Source organism: Archocentrus centrarchus, chromosome 2, assembly GCF_007364275.1.
Source record: "Archocentrus centrarchus isolate MPI-CPG fArcCen1 chromosome 2, fArcCen1, whole genome shotgun sequence".
Lineage (NCBI taxonomy): Eukaryota > Metazoa > Chordata > Actinopteri > Cichliformes > Cichlidae > Archocentrus > Archocentrus centrarchus.
This window is the reverse complement of record NC_044347.1, coordinates 20,760,111-20,780,890: the sequence shown is the minus strand read 5'-3', so window position 1 is coordinate 20,780,890 and position 20,780 is coordinate 20,760,111. Positions and strand designations below refer to the sequence as shown.

At 41.8% G+C, this 20,780-nt stretch overlaps 2 protein-coding genes across 4 annotated transcripts in view; one reads left to right on the top strand and one right to left on the bottom strand.

Annotated features, from left to right (window-relative positions):
- Positions 1–332: 332 nt before the first annotated feature.
- On the bottom strand, positions 333–8,583 carry rcbtb1 (regulator of chromosome condensation (RCC1) and BTB (POZ) domain containing protein 1). Of its 3 annotated transcripts, XM_030753656.1 has the most exons (14): positions 8,494–8,542; positions 8,378–8,407; positions 7,487–7,808; positions 6,935–7,085; positions 6,358–6,524; positions 5,554–5,712; positions 5,338–5,445; positions 4,998–5,140; positions 4,676–4,739; positions 4,388–4,514; positions 4,149–4,275; positions 3,809–3,960; positions 3,590–3,720; positions 333–2,409 (listed from the first exon to the last, which is right to left on the bottom strand). In XM_030753656.1, exons 2-14 carry the CDS (start codon positions 8,392–8,394, stop codon positions 2,269–2,271), a joined length of 1,809 nt encoding a protein of 602 aa, XP_030609516.1. In that variant the 5' UTR covers positions 8,395–8,407; positions 8,494–8,542; the 3' UTR covers positions 333–2,268. The 3 variants fall into 3 exon arrangements, 2 of the variants coding, with proteins under 2 accessions (XP_030609516.1, XP_030609524.1); XM_030753664.1 differs by lacking the exon at positions 8,378–8,407 and having other exon boundaries at positions 8,494–8,583; XR_004021393.1 differs by lacking the exon at positions 333–2,409 and having other exon boundaries at positions 3,591–3,720; positions 3,809–3,926; positions 8,494–8,546.
- Positions 8,584–18,061: 9,478 nt separating this feature from the next.
- The window catches only part of LOC115794096 (fibroblast growth factor 14-like), a 69,514-nt gene continuing 66,795 nt past the window's right edge, over positions 18,062–20,780 (top strand). Inside the window, exon 1 of the mRNA XM_030749391.1 lies at positions 18,062–18,365. Within this exon, the coding sequence (XP_030605251.1) occupies positions 18,062–18,365 (304 nt within the window). The remainder of the gene's footprint in view (positions 18,366–20,780) is intronic.

Genomic DNA, 20,780 nt, shown 5'->3' with positions numbered 1-20,780 from the left:
TTCCGGATTACTTCCGCAAATATTTCCTGACGTTGTCAGATGGGCGGGGCCAATTGTCCGCCAGGCCGCAGGTATGAATCATCCCAACTGATGCTCTGACATGAATAACAGGTTTAACTTTATATAAGCCACTTTTATTCACAAATGTGAAAAATAATTCGCTAAATTTACCCCCTTTTTATATAACTGCTCTAAAGTCTTTCTTTGTCCATAAAAATATAACGGTATGTTTACAATAGCTTATTGAATATAAAAACTATAATTCACAGACTTTTAACCTAATGTTGAGTAATATTTACACAAGAACAAAATAGGCATTGCAAGTCAACAAATCAAATTTAGAGAATATTTATTTCTTCACAGAAATATGAGATTCCCATAACTAAATTTTAAAAAAGTAAGCTAATACAGTATGTCTCAGGTATGTCACTGCAATAGAACAATGGAGACACCAAATACTGCAATGCTGTAAGCTGAAGTTAAGCATTTTCCTAGTGGGTTTATAAACGTCAACTAAATGATGAAAGCATTAGAAAATGCATATATACACACGTATTTTTTGTCTCAATACAATATGCACATCAATTTTACCCTTCGAGTTTGCTTTTCTTCTTAAAAAACAAAACAAAAAAGAACAGTTCATAAAAAACAAAACAAAACAAGAAGAAACTGTAAACCCAGACCTTATTTCCCTAAAGCAATTCCACAAAAGCCCTGAATGCCCTGAACAGAAACCTAGCAAGGAAATAGAAACTGATCTCACATTTGGTTTACTGGCAGATGACCTGGACAATAACACGCTGTTGTGCAACGCCCAGTGATGCAGCAGAAAGTAAAGACTAAGACCCACAGGGAGTTTTTTTGGTCATCAGAACATAAAGTATACAGAATTAAAACAAACCAAACAAAAACAAAAAAAAAAAAAAAAAAAAACTCAAAGCATTCTCATTGCTTTAATTTGCAATGTCATTTGCAATTTCTACACTATCTGCAGAAAAGCCTGCAGCAATTGTGATAAAATGCTACTAAGTTTGTCTATTTGTGTATTTTGAACTTGTAATGAAGAAACCTGAGCAAGCATCCATAGTACAATATGCCTTAGATACAATTTACACATTTTACTTGCAATGTAAGGAAAAAGCAGCTTTCTTAGTTTTATCTATTCCACAGGATTTTAAATAAGCTAAAAGAAAAAAAAAAACTCTGCCAAATCATACATGCGGAGATGCCCACTGTGGCAACCCCTTGAGAATAAGGGAGCAGTTAAAAGTAGCTTTATTAGTGCCACAGAGGACTACAGCATAGTATAACAACAGTTTTGAACTCCCCAAAATTTACAAAGGGCCAGCTAAGAGAACAATTACAAAGCAAGTGACCAATAACAAACCACAGTAGGATCTGGATCAGCTGTGTATGTCATATACATGTATTAGACTGAGTTTCTCTTTATCAATCAAGTGCTTTAAGAGTCACATCCTAAGAGCTGCTGTTCCCTGAATAACAAAGTAGAGCTTGACTGACACAGAATTTTTAAGACAATACCAATATTTGGTGATTTTAAATCTGATATATCTGCCAATATTTTATTTTCTCTTTTTGATACAGAAAACAAATGATCACATGGCAGAAGGGTGTTTCTCCCATCTCCTCTTTACTTTTTTAGAATTTGTTTATAAACACTGATACCGACAGATTGCCAGTTAGCCAATAATGTCAGCTCACCAATAAATCGGGCTCTACTGCAAAGTGACAATATAATACAGTGGTATTAGCGCCAGTCTAAGTCAATTATCAGAGTGTTTTTAACAGAATATCTCTAGAGATTTCTTCAATAGTAGACTATTCCTTTCAGATCTTTGGTCTCCCACGTGAAGCTTTCCAGAAAGTAAATGAACAATGCAAACACTGTTTGAGAAAAACAAAGAAAATTTCAAGTATACATATCACATAAAGAACAGAACACAATTTGACAGAAAAGGCGCCAAGGGTTTGGCCAAAGTGCTTATTTCAGATCCACAGATAAAGCAGCTTAAATTCCAGTTTAAGCATCTTGTGAATAACATTGTTTAAGTGCTTCTTTAAATATATAAATAAGTATTTCAAGAAAGGGCCTCCTCTTTTGCCATGAGCTGGATAAAACAGGAATGTGAAGACTGAAATAGTCCTTGCAGTGTTGCATTTTGCTGCTGCACATGCAGCACAACCAAATCCCCTTGGTCAGAAGTTTTTTTTTTTTTTTTTTAGGCTGTAGGAATGTAAAAGTACCACTCAGTTCTTGAAGGCTCCGCAGCGGCTAGCTTTGCTGATAAACTCCTTGAGCATTGCTCCGTCGACCTGCCAGAAGGCTTCAGTCTGAGTCACCTGGGTCAGGTGGTTTATGCAAAACCTGAAACAAAACTCTTCCAGGTCCTGCAAAAGTAAACAATAGATAAAGAATAAAGAGATTAGATTGGAATGTCATTTAAGATATTTAACATTATAATGTTTATTTTACAAGGTGTTAGACCACATAGTCCCTGACACTTTTCTTTGGCTGCTGTATCATAGGACAGTATGGCATGCTGTGAGAAAATAACAAATCAGTGAGAGTAGGATAAACCACTTAGAGCTACTCTCAAATATTTAACTCTTCAGAGACTGGTTTGTTGTGTTTTGGATTTTGGGGTTCAGAGAGTAGCATCAATTTATTTCTGGGCAGCAGGGTGGTGTGGTGGTTAGCACTGCTGCCACACAGCAAGAAGGTCCTGGGTTCAAATCCATCACCTGGCCGGTGTGGAGTTTGCATGTTCTCCCCGTGTCTGTGTGGTTTCTCTCGGGGTATTCTGGCTTCCTCTCACAGTCCAAAGACATGCAGTTACTGGGGTTAGGTTAATAGGTGAGTCTAAATTGTCCATAGGTGTGAATGGTTGTCTGTGTTAACCCTGCGGCAGACTGGCGACCTATCAAGGGTGTACCCTGCCTCTTGCCTCTGTTAGGTTCTAGCTGCCCCCTCCCCTGTGAAACTGAACTGGATAAGTGGAAGAGAGGGGATGGATGGATCTGTGGCTTAAGGCTCAGCACACTAACACCACTAAAAACAGGACATCAGCCTCCTGCAACTAGGGGAAAAACAAAAACTGTGGCTGTAGTGAATTTTTTCAGCGACCGACTGCAAGTAGTCACTGTGATCAACTGGTGTGACACCTAATAACTGGACACCCAGAGGTTGGCCATGAAAAAAACCTCAATCTCTGGGCAACCACTTTCAATCCTAGGATGACTGCATCGCCTGGTGGGAGGCAATCTGCTTCCAATCGCAGTCTGGCTAAGACTGACTGCAGTCACTCTCAGACAGATTGGCGAAGCCTTGCAAATAACTACCATCTAATATCTAAACACAGACAGATTGCCAACACGTTGCAATCAATCTAAGTTTTGGTCGCGCTGCAGCCTCCAGCCACTGTTTTCCCTGCTGTGACTGTAGCCTTAAGCTGAAAGATTCTGCCTGCTGAGGTTCTTTGTAAAAGGTTATTTTAGGCTGCATTTTTAAAAATGTGAAAATATCTACCACCTCAGCTTGTCCACCTGACAAACCCGTTTATAACTGTACCTCTGCATCATATCGTATGGCTGCAGACAGCAGGGTGAAGGCATTTTCCACAGTGATTCCTCTCTTGATGATCTGCTGACACAGACGTTTCAGGCGGTTTTCACAATAAGAGGGGGCCAGGTCCAACAGGCCTGCAGCCAACACACAAACACACACTGTGCTGAAACACAGACCTCTACATAGTCTGAGAACATATTTAACAATTGTTCACATACTAACCAATGGCATCCTCAGGCGAAAGGTCAACAGTGTCCGTGTAGAGAAACTGCAGGAAGGACCTGTAGACGGGATAAGAGAACTGGCCGATCTCTATCACTTCCTGCTGATCCTCCGTCCACTGGGAGCGAAACATTGAACGGAAATGCTCACACCTAGCCGCAATAAAATACCTTTATTTACAATGTACATAGAGCTGATTAAAATGTCTTTATATGTTAAGAACTGGCAACAAAATGGGTGAAAATTTAAATCACAGCCTGCCTCAACTGCATGGAAACAAAGCCACCAAATGCATCATGATTAGCTTGTAATGACAGCTATAACAATAAAAAACACACACCTGATCTTCAGCACAGCTTTGTGAACGTGGATGTATTTGCCGTCAACACTGAACTTGAGATCAGCCGTTTCTGGGCTGTCGAACTCTTTCCTCAGAGCCTCTGCAACTGTCAGGAAGTCATCGTGCACTAGGAAAAAAAAGAAGAAGAAAGAATTCACTACTTAGACTGCTTTCCTTTTTACACTGATAATGTATATCTTCTTATTCCACAGAGGAGTGACGGCCTCTCCTTTTCTCACCCATAGACATGAGGCGCCACATAACCGATGGCGTAGCGAAGCAGGCGAAGACGTCATCGGTGTTGGTGAGGTGCGTGAGGTGTGGGAGGACAATGGACTGGCCCCGGCACTGACCCCACATATAAACCTGGAAGTTGAGGGAAGTGATCCTGTTTTGTTTTTTTTGTTTACATAAAAGACATGTTTACATGTCATAGTAGGAGAAGCACCAAATAAAATGATTGATGGCAGAATTCCAGAAACCCAAGCATTACAAAGCTGTGCGTCACAGAGTGACGAGTGATATACCTGCCCACTTTGGGTCTTGGCTGCTGACGTATGTGCCGAATGGCACGCTGCCACCTCGACAACCCTGTCGAATGAGAGATGTGTTAACACAAGGAAGCTTTTCCTTTTTAATTATGCACTGAAACACGTTGAAAGTGTGACAGCTGCTTTGCTGTGGCAGGATTTGCCCTATAATAACTATGATTAGGGAAAGAGCGTTGTTTTTTTCATTGAGACAACTACTTAAGACCAGGAGCAGAAGTAGAGGTACATAGGGAGGAAATGAGGACAGGAAACTAAATCTTTACAGGAAAAGTCTGACACCCTTCCCTCTCCCCCGCACCTCTCTTTATCAGCCATGATGTGTACAGGGCTGAGGTGGTTGCTCTTGTTGCCAGTTCCCAGTTGACCATAGGTATTTGCTCCCCAAGCATACAGCAGCCCTTTATCTGTTAGGGCCAAGCAGTGCCCATAGCCCGATACAATCTGGAAAGTAGGGAGTAATTTAAGTATGGCTGGTTTAAAAAAAAAAAAAAAAAAAAAAAAACATTACCCAATCAGTTCAACCAGTAACAGAAAAACATTAAAAACAAAGATATTCACGACAAATGATGAGTCCTCTTCAAGGGGACTATTGATATTAACTACCAGTCATCATCACATAGGGTTTTTGGATGTCTTACCTGTTGAATACACATCCCTTGCAGTGCGGTGACACGGCAAGGTGTCAGCTGATTTCCATTGTTACCAATTCCCAACTGCCCATTTCCATTGTAGCCCCAGCCATAAACCTAAAATAAAAATAAAATAAATAAATAAACCAGAAATAAAAGCAACCCCCTTTGGTGCATCGAGTTCAGATTTCCCACTGAGATCATTAAGATTTTATGCATCTTCACCTCTCCGTTGTCGACAAGAGCCATAGAGGAGGTTTGCCCACATGTGATGCCTGCTGCAGTCTTGCCCTGCAGGCAGCCGGTGACCTTCCTGGGGTAGGGCTGGTTGGCTGTGGAGCCTGAACCGATCTGGCCACAGTTATTATAGCCCCATGCAAAGACCTAGAGAGGGTTGATAATATTGTAGTGTGAGAAACAAAAAACACATTTCTCAAAATTATAATGTTATTCATGCAATGTTTTCACATGGATTTATACACCTTTTGCATGCAAGCTCAGATGCTGCAAAGAGAGAATACACTTTGAGTAATATCTCAAACAGAGGAACTTAAATTCACATGAACAAAGAGGGGAAAAGTATGCAATATTTATAATGTGAAACATGGTACTGTGCTCTTAGTAATGTTTTAAATGCTAACAGCCTTTCCAGCTTACCAACACAAACAACCTCATTAGCTTTAATGCCATTGGGTTAAAGATAAGCTGCTTAGTGTGACACTAGCAGGTTGGCAAGGTGGCAGGTCAAGGTATGTGGGTGACCCCCTTAGGGTTAAACCTTAAATATAAAGTGGTACATAAAAAAAAAGAATATTCTAATTTTGTAATAAATGTGATCTCAAAGTCATATTTTTCCTTAATTTAATTAAATGATACGTGACATTTATTTCTTTGTAACAGCTGCTATTGCCTCCACTGCTCGTTTCCGTGTTGTTTAAGACTGAATGGATGTGATGTGTATTTAGTTTACCATCCAAACACTACACATCAAACACACATTAACGTTCAAGGTTGCGAAAAAGTGCTCACCTCTCCATCCAGAGTGAGAGCCATAGAGTGATGTGAGCCACACGACACCTCTTTGACTTTCTTGTTCTGCAGATTAGCGGAGATCAACGCCGGGGAAAGTCCCGGGTTGGTCGATCCATTCCCCAGCTGACTGTAGCCATTGTGTCCCCATGCAAACAGCTGTCCATCTGCAACACATAAACATGAATTTAAAGTTGAAGCAGTCAGTGCTATATAGACGTTGGTTATACAGTGTTTGGGTGTCTCCTTTCCAGCCACGATCCCTAGTTACAGTATTATTGCATTTTTTGGTACAGCTTAAGTCTGTGTTAGTGACATTTCCTGTTTTCACAAGACAATCGTTTTTACATTTCTGCAGAAACTGACAAAAATTGAGCATGTGACTACACAGTTATGCAATCATTACGCAACTTTGTCAGTATGCAATCCACTGATACAAAATACTGAAAGCTGCCGGTCAAGTCATTTAATACCTAAGGTTTGAGTGGAATGTCACTTTAGCCCAGCTGATGCAAACATCTGTTATATAAGAGATGTGTAGAGACAAAAAATAAAATAATAAAAATTAATAAACTACCATCCGTAGCCAACAGGACATGAGGTCCACTGCCATAGCTCAGACTGGTAACCTTCTTCCCCCGCAGGAAGTCCAGTTTCTTTGGCGCAATAGTGCTCAGGCTGTCTCCTGTACCAAGGCAGCTACTGCAGTTTAACCCAAACGCAAAGACCTGGAAAACAATAACACACATTTCAAAATATAGAAAGATATAACTAAAACACAGAAATACATTTTAATCTGATTTTTTAGATTATCGCTCAATGCACAGCCAATAGGAGCATGTGCGGCAACAGACTTAATGTCTGACTTATGTGTTTTTGATCAGCTGTGCTCTGGTATGCTGGCATTCAAACAGGAAAATCAAAGCAATGCAGGATTTCCTCTGGCATTTTTTTCATACAAAATACACTCCTATGAAATAAACTCACATAAAAGAGCAACTGGAGGCAACTTACACAGAAAATCCTGTCTACTTCACATGTTCAGGCACAAACAATGCTTCCAGCACAAGCCAACGCTCCTTAAATAGCTCACACGATAAACAGAAACTATCTCATACACACTCCTCACCTCATTTCCATGTGTGATATAGATTGCTTCATTGGCAGAGGTGCCAAAGACACAGGCTTGTCGAACTGCAGCTAGTTCCTGAGCACTCAGCAGGGAGAACAGGGGCCACTTACTGACATCCATCACAGCTCCTGCAAAACTCAGTCTTCCTTGTTGGGAAGGAGGAGGAGGAGGAGGAGGAGGAGTCAGGAATGATGGAGGAGAGGAGGGAGGCACAGGAGGGGGATGACGAGGGGAAGGGAGGACCTGAGGAGGAGGAGAAGGAGGGGGAGGCAATGGTGGTGGAGGCGTGGAGCAAGCAGCAGAACCATCCCTGCTGACACTTTGGACAAGATAAGAAACAATTCAAAATAAATAAACCTTTAATAGTGACACGTTTATAAAGAAGTGGCAAAGTACATTTTTCTCCTACTCCTGAAATGTTCTGACAGGAATCAGAAGAAATGAGCATATGGCTGTTGAAGTATAAACACAGTAGGCATACACACATTCAGACCCACACGAAATAATAAATCATTTCTTGATGCATGTATGAGAAGCAGTGTCATGAAAATGAGGCAGCCAAAGCAACAAAAGATATAATGTTACCGCTAGACTGTGAGCTCCTAAGAAAAGCCAGTGAGCCAATATTAGATATGTCCTATAGCTGATAAGCAGGGACGCTACACTTTTTTAAGCGAGGTCTAGGGTCGTGCCCTCTCCACTGAAGCCATAAATAAATAAATAACTGCCTCCTCCAATTCAGTGCCTCCCCCTTGTCAACGTAATATAGAAACTCTTAATTTTACTCGTTCTTAAAAGCAGCGCAGCAAAGCTAACTGCGAATAAAGCTTATGATGAACGCAGAAGCTAGTAGTAGCTTAGTTAAGCGCTTTCTTGTGCTTTTCCTACCTAAAGCATCGCTCCATAATAACGAGTCAACTGAGAAAAGACAGACAGCGACAGCGTTACAGCGACAACGTCAGTGAAACCAGCTACTTCTACAAGTAAACTCAGTGTAAAATTACCAGAATAAAATCGCTCGCACGGTGTTGACAACAGTACAGCCGCCGAGCTGCGCCGACACTGGGAAATTTCTCTTCTTTGCCTATGATACGTGCAGCTGACTACACACTGTAGGGGAGCATCACTGCCCCCTCCGGTCGTGAGTTAAATAACACCAAGATGTGGCCATATCGTACACTCACCGGCTACTTTGTTAGGTACTCCTGTTCAACTTCTCGTTAATTATTATTAGCTTTATTTTACCAGGAAGTCCCATCGAGATCACAGTCTCTTTTACAAGAGAGACCTGGCCAAGGCAGAAACCATATACACTCAAAAACATCTCAAAATACAATGTAAATCATGACAGTATAGACTGTAAAATACCCATAATATAAAACATTAAAACGTTAAGTGGCTTCTCAAAAGAAACATCCACAAGTCTCCTTCACTGCATTCCTTATTATCCATTTAAATTCACCAACAGATAGGGTCATATTTAAAAGGAGGCCTTTCTGTAAATTATTTCATGTCCAACGTGCATAGTAAGAAAATGCTGTTTTCCCTAGATCTGTTCAAACTCTAGGTACATAAAAAAAACAAAACAACCATTTAAAGGATCGAAGTTGGTAACTATTGGTACTAGGACAGAGAAGAGTACAGAGGTAAACTGGAAGTTTATACAAAGATGGTTTTATAGAGGAAAATATACTATTGCTGTTTTCTTCAAATGGTCAACCCACCAAATCATAAAGAATGCAGTGGTGGGACTTTTCATTTGTAATAAAGGATGAAGATGTGTGGTACAGTGAATAAAGACTCTTTAAAACTGAATAGGTAGCATGCATATACAGTGCATCACTGTAATCAATTCTAGGCAAAAATGTAGCTTCCACAAATCTTTTCTTAGAATTAGCAGAAAAGGAAGATTTATTTCTAGAATAAAATCCAATCTTCACTTTCAGCTTTCCAATGAGATGGGCCACGGCAGCCACTCCTGTTAGCTTAGAACAGGAAACTGAAGCTACGGTTCACACAGGCTCTCCAAAATTGGATGACAGAAGACTGGAAAAACATTGCCTGGTCTGAGTCTCAATTTCTGCTGACATTCAGATGTTTGAGTCAGAATTTGATATGAACAACAGCATGGATCCATCCTGGCTTGTAGCAGCTGCTCAGGCTGTTGATGATGGTGTAATGGTGTAGGGGGATACTTTCTTGGCACACTTTGGACCCCCTAGTATCATCTGAGCATAGCTTAAACACCACAGCCTACTTGAGTATTGTTGCTGACCATGTCCATCCTTTTATGACCACAGTGTACCCATTTTCTGATGGCTGTTTCCAGCAGGATAACACAGCATGTCAGGTTGGTGTAGGCCAGTGATATTTTTCTATCACAGGAGCACCCTATACGTTGATTATACACACACTAAGCTGCACACAAGTTAAGCTATCTTTTTAAAACTTCTATCTGTGAAAACTGCATATAAAGAAAACATTATACTGCCATTTCTGAAAACAAAAATACTTATCAGGCTCTGCCTCCTTGTAGTTCTCCTTGATGAACAGTAGATGGAGTATTGGCACACGCTGAAGATTTAGGCTGTCAAGGTTTAATGTGCTGCAACGTTTAGGATACTCTCAAAGTGAACAGCAGCAGCAGAACATTAAGGCTTTGGCATTTTAATATGAGCTTAGTTTGAAAACAATAGAATAAAAAAAAGGGTGTTCAATGAATTATTTTGAAATTCAGATTTACAGTGCAATAATACTGGTTCCAGTGGACCACCAATAGCTAGATGGCCTGAACGAATTTAATTTCCTTTTTTTAAAAAAAATTAATATTTCTGAAAAAGAGGAAGTTTTATGTCACATGGAAATGTGAAAACTTGCGATTAATCATATCCACTGAGGCTTCCAACTTTTTATGTACAGTTGTGGTCTATTCCGTTACCTAGTGGTTGGTTATATGATATTCTCTGGATGGATGCAGGCCATGTTGTGCTTTTCTCTCTGAACCAACAGGTCAATACATCAGCAGACTCACTGCTGCTCCAAACAGCATGGTGTCCACGACACGCTCCACAGGCAGAATAAAAATCTACCACTTAGAGGAAAGTGTCGTTTTTGGTATTATAAAGGCTCTTTGCTAACCTGGTATCCACAACGTAAAAACCTAACTTTAAATTTTGCTCAAATAAAAAAAAGAAAAGGGTGTTTTCAGAGTCACTGTTACAGTTTCAAGCATTGACCCTGCTATCAGATACAAGCGAGTACAGATCTATAGCAAAGTGGGAATCTGAGTGTCAGTCTCTTTCTGATTTAAATGATCTCTCTCATTGTTTTAAGTAAAAGTCACCTCTCCTCTGGTTCATTTGCTTTTTCTTAATTCTCACCAGCTCTTTCTCTGTGTGTGTGTGTTTGTGTGTGTGTGCACGCGTGTGTGTCACTCGCTACATTTTGCTTTCTCACTTCCTTCCCTTCTTCTTTGCTCTAGCTGTTCCTCATTCATTGCATGCTGTGCTTGGATGTTGAATTCAAACACACACACACACACACACACACACACACACACACACACACACACACACACACACACACACACACACACACACACACACACACACACACACACACACACACACACGCTGTTGTCACTTTCAGCTGAAGCAGCTCTCCGTGTGCTGGCGTGATATTTTGCCCTTCGATGACAGCAGTCCCGTGCTACCGCACTGAAGCCCTCAGAACAATGCATGTCATGAACAGTGTTAAAAAAAGTCATGCTTCAGTAATCACTGTGTGTGTGTGTGTGTGTGTGTGTGTCTTAAGTAAGTGCAGCACAAATGAATGTCACAAGCAGGAGACAGGACTGTTTGTGAGAACCATTATCCCGGATTCATTTGCCAACACTGCAATGCAGCAGAGAATCAGATTTGTTCCAGAAACTTCAGTGTTTGGATGTAATTGCTTATCTGTGCCAGCACAGAATTTCCCTCCTCTCAGCATGTGCCTGACAATTAAACCAAAAATGCAGATGTCTTCTTGCTGAAAGGTACACTGAGCTGTTGAACTGTTATAGCGCAGTGACAGGACTATCCCAGCATAGCAGTAGTTCCAGCAAGTCACAAAGTCAAGCTCAGGCAATCCTGACAGATCAGCTGATCTCAGTGCCAGCCAACATCAGCTCATGGTGCAACTGTGCATTGTCATGGTCCTGGGTTTTGCTGAGTTTTGTGTGGGATTCTTATTGAGTATTTTCAAGGGGTTTTTTTCAATTTCTTTTTGCTGTTATTTTAGTAACAGCATTTAGGATTTAGTTCTGGTTAGGTCCCTCAGTGTTTCCCTCCCTCTGTCTCATATATCTGTCAGTCCCTGGTCATTTTTAGTATGAAGTCTTCTTGTCTCAGTGTTGTTTCCTGTTTTACTTTGATGGTTGTTCTAGTTTTACATTCCTTGTTTCCCTGCTTTGTAATCGTAAGTCCCAGCCTTGTTGTCTTCACCTATGATTGATTGTTTTTGCCTGTCCTCTGCTCTTTCCTGTTCCTTGTTGAGTAACCAGGTCCAGTGTGCCTTTGGTCTATTGCAATTGGGTCCTCTCCTCCAATATCGTGACACACATTCAATGTGCAAATCTCATAAGTTGCTTTACTACCCACAGTTCTTGTGCATCTGCAAGCTGCTTTGCAACCCATGTCCAGCCAAGTTCCTCTTGTTCTGTTCTGTATGGGGAACTGTATGGAAACCATGCCACTGCTGGCTGAAGACTAAAGAGCAGGAGAAGAATCGGGGAGGTGTATTTGAAGGCAGTGAGTTGAAGATAGAGTTACCAGGCAGGAGGAAAAGAGGAAGCCCACAGAGAAGATTCATGGATGTAGTGAAGGAAGTCATGCAGAGGTGACAGAAGAGTGTGAGATGGAGGCAGAGAATCCAATGTAGCACTGCTGTTTTCCAGTTTTATGTACTCTACATAATATTTTAATTATTTTGTGGGGCTTTTTTCCTTCATACTATAACGTAGCGAAGACCTGCAGCAAAGGGCCTTGGGTTGGAGTTGAATCTGGGCTGCTACGTGTGGCCTTAGCAGCATATGATCAACTGCTCAACCTGTGAGTAAAACCAACACTTTTTTTTGGTAAAGTATTTAACAATAATCAGGATTTTGGGCTTCACACAAATGCACCCCAATGCTGAAACCTGGGCTCAAACCAGGGTTTGTGAGAGCTTCAGTCTGATGGTCTCCTTACTGAGCTATTTCAGCATGCATGTGTGGAACAGCCACACTGCAAAATATAGAATGACTGCAGATGGAAATAATCTTTTGTCTATAGCAGTCTTGAATTAATTATATTTGATGAGATCACTGTGAAAAAAAATGAGACTGTGATGTAGTACTTTTGATGTCCTTCAAAGCTCCAAAAAGCTGCACTAAGGCCTAATCCAGTAACCATCTCTTCATCATATTTAACTTGATTAAGGAAACTATTTCTTTAATCACTCTCTACATCAACTGTGCTTTCCCATTTCTTTTCAGTGCCATTAAGCAGTCAGATTTCCTGGCAAATATGTCCAATATTAAATAAAGTGTAGTGCTGCATAATGATCCAATGCAGCTAGGGCAACATCTGGAATGTCCCACTGCATTTATTACAATGAAGTCCACATTTGTAAGTTTAGCAAAATATTTCTTGGAAAAAGATAGAATAAAACCAGGAAACACTTATATAGTTATAGACTTTATGTATTTAGCAGGTTTTTGTTAACCACTGTTACAAATGTCAGTCACAGAAAAATTAGAAACATTCAAAATAAGAATGAAAGGAAAGCAAAGATGATAAAATAGCTGGAGATGAAGAAACAAACAGATGAGAAAGAAGAAAGAAAAGATTATATCACACACTTATTTATATATGTAATAAACACAAGAGCACACCAGAGATTTAACGTGAGCATCCAGAGTGAAAACTGAGCCAAGAGCTACCCAAAGGTTCCTGATAGAAGATTTAGCAAATATGGCAAGGGAACCCAGAGTTTCCATTACCTTAAGAGCAACCAGTCAGGGGCACAAACAAGAACTCCTGTTTAAGTTGGATAAAACTGTCAGCCATCCAATTTTTAATTGAGTCCAAGCACCTATGGAAGATCTGCAACATAGAAACACCTTGGCTCTTAAAGGAGACACATAACTGAATGTCATCTGTGTAGCAGTGATAAGAAATGTCCTTAAAAGTTCTCAACATGTGCTAAAGAGGGAGCACAGATATAACAGAAAGAGTGAAAGCCTTAAAATAGAACCTTGCAGCACACCATAGGCAAGAAAAGTGGAAGAGCACATGTCAGAAGCAGCCACAGAAGAGGATCATTCAGACCGTTATGAAGAGAACCTCTCCAAATCAGACCCTGACACACCCACCCAGTATCTCAGCCTGTCCAGCTGTGATGGTCAACAGTGTCAAAGGCAGAGGTCAGGCCCAACATCAGCAGAACAGGAAATTCTTCTGCACCCCTTTGTATCAAGATGTTACTGGAGGCTCTAAGAAGAGCTGTTTCAGTAGAATGAGCTCTATGAAAGCCAGAGTGAAATTCATGTCCAGAACAGCTGTGAGCTGCTCAGCCACAACCTTTTCTAAAATCTTGGCACTGACACCAGTGAAGTGTTGATTATGAGCACACAGGGACCAATAGACTGAAAGACATTTTTGAATAAAGATGCAGGTAAAAAGTCAAGGGAGCAGGAGGACACTTTTATTAAATCAACTAACTTGACCAGCTCAGGTAAAGAAAGGAAAAAAAAGATAAATAAATAAAAATAGCAGGCTGAGCTGGCGCGGGAACAGACGGTGAAGATTCTTGAGGTGAAATACAAAGAAAGCATAAACGTTTTCACAGTCTTTATTTGGAAAATAAACTGGGACAGCAGCTGGAGCAGGAGTAACAGTTTCATTATTAGTGTCAAATAACACCCTAGGATTACTTCTGCTCTTTGAAACTAGGTTAGTAAAACAGGCAGCCCTCGCATCTCTGACTGAAGTATTAAAACAACCCTAAAGTATCCTTTAAATGAAGGAGATAAACGTGGAAACAAGGCGATCTCCACAAACCCTCAACTTTTCAACAGTCCCGACTATAATCAGCAGTAGTTAGAACGACGAAAAATGTCCGATGTGCGCTGAACGGCCTGAGAACAGGTTTCCAAACACTGCAGCGAGACCTCCTCCTAGACCGGATGTAACCGCCCAGCAAAGTTCAATGAACGGCGATGATCCGAGTTGCGCTGCCAGGTTTCAGTAATTTAAAACGCCCTGAGGCGACTATTTGTTGTTATTTTATATATAAATAAAACTGAACTGAAATTGAATTGAAATAAGAAATCCATTTTTTAAAGTAAAAAAAAAAAAAATCGTTCAATGAGAGCGCTCATTAGTCATTAAATAGAGCCATGCTCAAAGTCAGATTATTAGTAAAAAAAAAAAAAAAAAAAAAAATCAAAGTTTGATACATGAAGCTCGCAAATTCCACTCATCGAGGAGAAAGAAAGCAAAACAACCGGAGAGACTGGATGAAAACTATTGAGGTAACAAGGTCTTACAAATCCAGGCCCTGGGTGTCCAAACAGGGACGTGGAAGAAAAACATTTCCCTCGATGGAAATCATCTGAGCACGGCTAATCAGAAACACTTGACGTCGCTTACCAGCCACTCCACGCTTCCAGAACAGTCTGAGCTTCACCTGGACTCCTGCTCTTTTCCCTCTCATAGTTTTGTGAATATTTGAAGTAGTGGTGCAGGAAGGTCAGTGATGAAGGATCAAATTTTGCTTATGACTTCATATCTTTACCTTTACACTGCTTTCTTCTTTCTTCCCTATACGGGCCTGTTCTTTTTAGTTTAACTTCCTCTTAAGTTACCAGGCCAGTACCTTCTTTTCTGCCAGCTCCGAAAGACGGATTTAATTACACCTCAAACATCAAAAGCATCACATGAAAGTCTCCCCTCAGTAAAAGTGCTGTTTAAGGCTTTTAAACTCATTCAAAGGCAAATGAGCCACAAAGCTATCCAGAGAATGGATGGTGTGTTTTAAAAGCCTTTCAAGAACACTCTAAATCCTAATGAGTGTGTGTGTGTGTTTATTTTACATTCATTCCCATGACAAAATGTAGACATGTTCAGAATTGTATAAATTACCTTAGTATGGTGAGCATGGTTTATTAGTATGGTTCTGTTTGCTCCCGAGCTCACGTGAAAATCAGCAGGATAACGCAGCTGTGCGCTGATCGGTTTTCCTCGCATGCGCGAGTCTGACAAGCGAGTATGGATTCAGCACTCTGGTCAGCGCCATCTCTCTCTCCCTCTCTCTCTGAATTCAAAATCACTGCAGCATTTTCAGGCTCCGTTTCAACCTGTTTTCTACAAGTCTACACATCTATTCGACGGACTGGAAGTTCTTGAGAAAACGAAACAAGCGATCTACACAAGAGCGAATTAAGCTCGATTAGATCTATTAGACTAAGCGCTGTTTTCTATAGATTGTAGGCAATAGATAAGCTTAAACGCCACTGTTTTAAAGGAGTCAAGCAACAGGTGTGTGCATTTGCCAACAGGAAAGGCAGTATTAAATTGTCAGATCTTTGAGTTTGGAGCGATCACTGCTGGATATAAAAAATCAGCAGGACGGCAGCGGAGAACGAAAAGGGCCCACGGTGGTTTCGCGCCCATCATTGACCTCATGTTGCTGATTGCGGTTCGTATTGAGGCAGTCGGAGACTGACTGTGTGGAAACCACGTGTCTACAGTTACTGGATGTTGCTTCTGTCAGTTTGCCCGCATCAAACTCCGCGAGCAAACCGGAGGTGACTTCTGCCTTCAGAACAAAAGTCGGGGGAAAAGCAACAGCCTACTCCTTAAGAAAAACAAAAACAAACAAACAAAAAACCCTCTCTTGATTTCTTAAACAAAAATAGGCGCTTGTAACTTGTTTAGCAGATACAGTCAAAAACAATTACTTGACTTAAGGTGATTTTATTGGTGCTGTGTGAGAATTTAGCTTAAATACTTTGTTTAAGATTGATTTTAGCAGCAAATCTTTTTTTAATTATTGAAATGAGTACACAACACACTTAGTCTAAATAATGACTAAATATTCATTTGCAGTTATTTTTCCTTTTCTAATAACATCTATTTATTTTCTAATAGAGATTTAATTCACAGATTTAATTTGACTGTTAATTATGTTCTAATATGTCTTTGGTTACCTCACTTCATTTAAATTTTAATAATTTAAAAAGTAGCATAAAAGTATTTGCATACAGTATAATAATAGCGATGCATGGATTCTACATTGATTTCCATGTTGAATATATATCCAATAAAAAGAGAAGCGTTCCATTTTGAGAAAGGAAAAGAGGCAGTTTCCTCACATGAATTCAAAATTGTTAATAAATAAATAAATAAATTGGGGGGGGGGGGGGGGGGGGGGGGATATTCGGGCTTTTATTTTGAATTTGCCAAGCGGAAAAGATGTTTTACTTAATTGGGTCCGCTTTGTTACTGGTTGGTATCTATAGTCAGTGCACCTCTCGCACCCCGCCGGCCGCTGGTTACCTCGAGCGCAGCTGTGGAAGACTTTGAAGCGCTGTAGTAGTGCGGGAGGACCCAGAGCCTGACCGGCTCTCCTTTTCTTCTTCTTCTTCTGCGTTTTCCCCATTAGTTTCTGGAGTCACGGAGACGGCAGCAGAGCCATAGTCCAGTAGCTTCTGTTTATCAGCAAGGTGAAGAGTAGGAGGAGGAGGAGAGAGGAGAGGAAGAGGAGACAGACAGCAGCCGTATCTTGGCGCATTGGAGCTTATGGATTATTGAGAAGTGAAGGCCGAAACGTGGATCAAATATTTATGAGGACTTTTAAAGGAGGAAAAAGACAGAGTGGGATAGTGCAGAGATTTCCTGCAGTGATTCACCTGCCCGGTCCAGCGCCTTGTGCGCTCTCGCTGACCAGCGACTAGAGAAGCAGCGCTGCTGCTGGGAAAGGATTCTGCATCTAGCGTGTGTGTGCGGTGTGTTAGTGTGTGTGTTTGGAAAGGAGCCCCCCTGCTGCAGTAGCCTGCTTGCTCGCTGCACGGGTACAGGGATGCCACCGACTTGCTGACGGACACCCGGTATCCGCACCCCTCCCCTCCTCCCGGACGCACCGACCCCTGCGATCCCCACTAATATGCAATGGTTTTTTGTGCAGAAGCCGACAGCTGCCGCGTACCGCCGACTTCACGCTAGCGCCGCCGCATGCCTGTCCGTCGCTGCCGCTCCTCTCCCCGCGCCGCGCGGCAGACGACGCCATTTGAAGAGGAGCGCTCGGGGGCTTTTCACGCCGCGGCGGCCGGGCGGCAGCAGCAGCGACCGCTCCTCAGCTGAGGACCACCGGCCGCTGGGGCAGCCAGAGGCGGAGACCGAGGAGAAAAGCGCCGCAGCGGTTGCTCTTTTCCTGCCGCACGGGGACGACGTCGACGCGGAGTACGTGCGGTTGGTGGTCTCTGAGCTTGTGGAAGAACCGGGCGAGAAACCGGGCGAGGAGCCGGGCTTCCTACTCTTATTCTTGTCTATGGTGCAGATTGGGGGGGCGAAGCACCGCCGAACTGAGCCCAACAGCTGGCCGGCTCTGCTGGCATGCAAACAGGGGGGCGTATCAGCCCCCATGCGGTGGGTGAATTTTAGGCTGCCGCATCCGGAGCGCCTCTCGTCCCCCACCTCCTCTTCCTCCACTCCTTCCTCTTCCTCTTCCTCCTCCTCTTCCCCCGTCTCGGCCAAATCCATGCGGTTTATTTGGAACAACATTTTCAGCAAAGGATCGCATATGCTGCAGTGTCTTTGTGGCAGGAGCCTCAAGAAAAACAAGAACCCAACTGGTGAGTTTGTTTTGTGTTTCATCGTGTCTGTGTATCTCTTTCTGCGTGTGTGTGTGTGTGTGTGTGCGTGCGTGCGTGCGTGCGTGGAGGTGATAGAGAAATACTTTATTGGGTGTTTGTACGTGTGTGTGTGCGCGCGTGAGTATGTGTGTGAATTCCCTCCCGAGACTGCACTGTTGGAGTGCTCGCTGGTGTTCCTCTGCAATCGCAGTTGTGCAGCAAGTGTGAGCACTACAGGGACGGCGGGGGCGGGTGGGAGAGGAGGTAAGGGGTGACTGGGGTGGGGGTGCTAACTTATTAGCACGGATACTGACTATACCGTGGCAGTGCGTGCTGAAAGCGTGCGTGCGTGCTGTGCGTGGCAGAGATGCTGCAGAAAATCAAGTCTAATGCAGCATGCAGACCCGTTCAGGCTCCAGTAACCTGCATGATTAAACAGCACATGGCCTTATTTAGACTTCCACTGTGGTTTTACAGTGGATGATGTGGAATGGGAAAGAGTCTCCGTGTGTTTTGTTTTTGTTTTTTTCTCTCTCACGGTTGCAGATATTTCAGTCACATCTCTTCTCCTGAGATCGAAGTCTGGATGTGATGCTGTGCACAGCAGAGCTTATTGGAGAGAGTAGGGGTGGGGGTGTGGGGGCGACGCCGATACTGTATGTGTGACAACTTTTTCATTCAGGTGTGCATGCTTGTCATGCTCACATGCAACATGCCCATCTTCATAGTTGCATCCGTCATACGTCTTCAACGTGTTCAACAGCAGATGCAAGGGTTTAAGTCAGAGGGTAATTTGATTTAATTTACCAGCAGGAGTTTCGAAGAGAGTACAGGGCAGATTTAGTCTTGCAAACTTCATTATCAAACTTAATTAGTTTGCTTTTTTTCTCCCATCAGATTTCCCACTATCTGCTATGGCAGAAAACGGAGCAGAGATTGACACTGGCATTACTAATGAAGCGGACATTGTTGACATTGCTGCACCAGAGAGTTGGCCCATGTAATCTACACACAGTGTTGAGAGGGCTGATAAATGATGCGTGCCCTGTAGTCAGATAGTTTCTATTCTATTAACAGAAGAGAAAGTTTATCCAAATTACTCATCACTGGCTTTTTTTTTTTAATGTTTAACAAGCAGATGATTTTTGTCACTTTGAGTTTTCTTTTTTTTTTTAATATTTATAATGGGTATTAGTGCTAATACCCAAAGTAATCTAATATTTACCCCATTTATGTAAATTTTAAAAAGGATTTGTCAGTACAAGTGGTGGTAAATAGGAATGTGCACATTTGCACCATTAATGCCACAACTTTTTAAAAATAGTTTATAAGTCACAATACATACAAACTGAGAGGACAGTTACATTTACATGCAGGTCAGTGTCCGGATTCTGCAGTTTCTGGCCTTTGTGTCTCAGCAGCCATTCATCAGTTAAAAGAACAGTACACTACACCGGCCAAATGACCACGAGCTAGAGGGCCATTTAATTTAAAGGTGTGATGTGTTACCATCTGCAAGAGGTTTTTCACTCTTTGTTTTTAGATCTTGGCTTAACCAAGCAAACATATGTGTAGCTTCAAACAGCTATAACTGGATCTAAAATGGATTTAGTGTCCGTGGCATCATCCACATCTTTCTAAAACACAATTTGCATTGTTGCACTTTGTCACGACCTACTTTTGGACAAAATGCAGGAAGGCTGTGCTGCAGATCGTGGACTGACATAGCCACCGGCAACTTCACGCATTGATTTTGGCATTGAGAAGCCTCAGTTGCTGCTGTTGTGTAGCTTTTCAGAAGTGACCCTATTTGAAAAATAAGGGTGATGCTATCATCTAATGCTAGCAAGCTTGGTTAGCAAGCTGTATTCATAAACACTGCAGGTGCAACACACAGATACCTGCTAACTGGTACTAAGTAACAGACTAATTTCACTCACCAAAACTACACAGAGAGCCATATTATTTGACAGATAATTCCATTAAAATGCTTCAAAAGGCACCAACACACAGCAGAGAGGTCCACTTCTGTGACTCTGATTAGTCGAGGTGAGGCCCAACAGACACTGATCAGCTACGGACTTGTGTTGAATTTGTCAATAAATGCAGCCGTGCCCCTAGCTTTAAGCCTTACCAGTGGCCGAGTTATAAAAGAATTCACAATTATGACAGGGGAAACTGTCCAGAGATCACACCTTCTTTTTGTATTATTCTGTAAATGTGCTTTTAAATGTCTTTAAGTTGAACATTTTAACATGTAAATCTGTGGGGACTTTTGGAGCCAGCCTCAACTGGCCATTATTTTTTGGATCTTATATTTTTTTTAGCTGCTTGGTGCAGATAAGCAACCAGCAAGTAGCTCAGCTTACTGTGAAAAACTGAAAAACCTGCTAATTGAACCTCTAAGCTTTCTCC

Coding starts and splice junctions, on each gene's coding strand:
- rcbtb1 (XM_030753656.1), bottom strand. Junction 5,446..5,553: donor CTCTTGTCGACAACGGAGAG/GTGAAGATGCAT, acceptor TTTTTATTTTAG/GTTTATGGCTGGGGCTACAA. Junction 4,515..4,675: donor CCAAGACCCAAAGTGGGCAG/GTATATCACTCG, acceptor CTCAACTTCCAG/GTTTATATGTGGGGTCAGTG.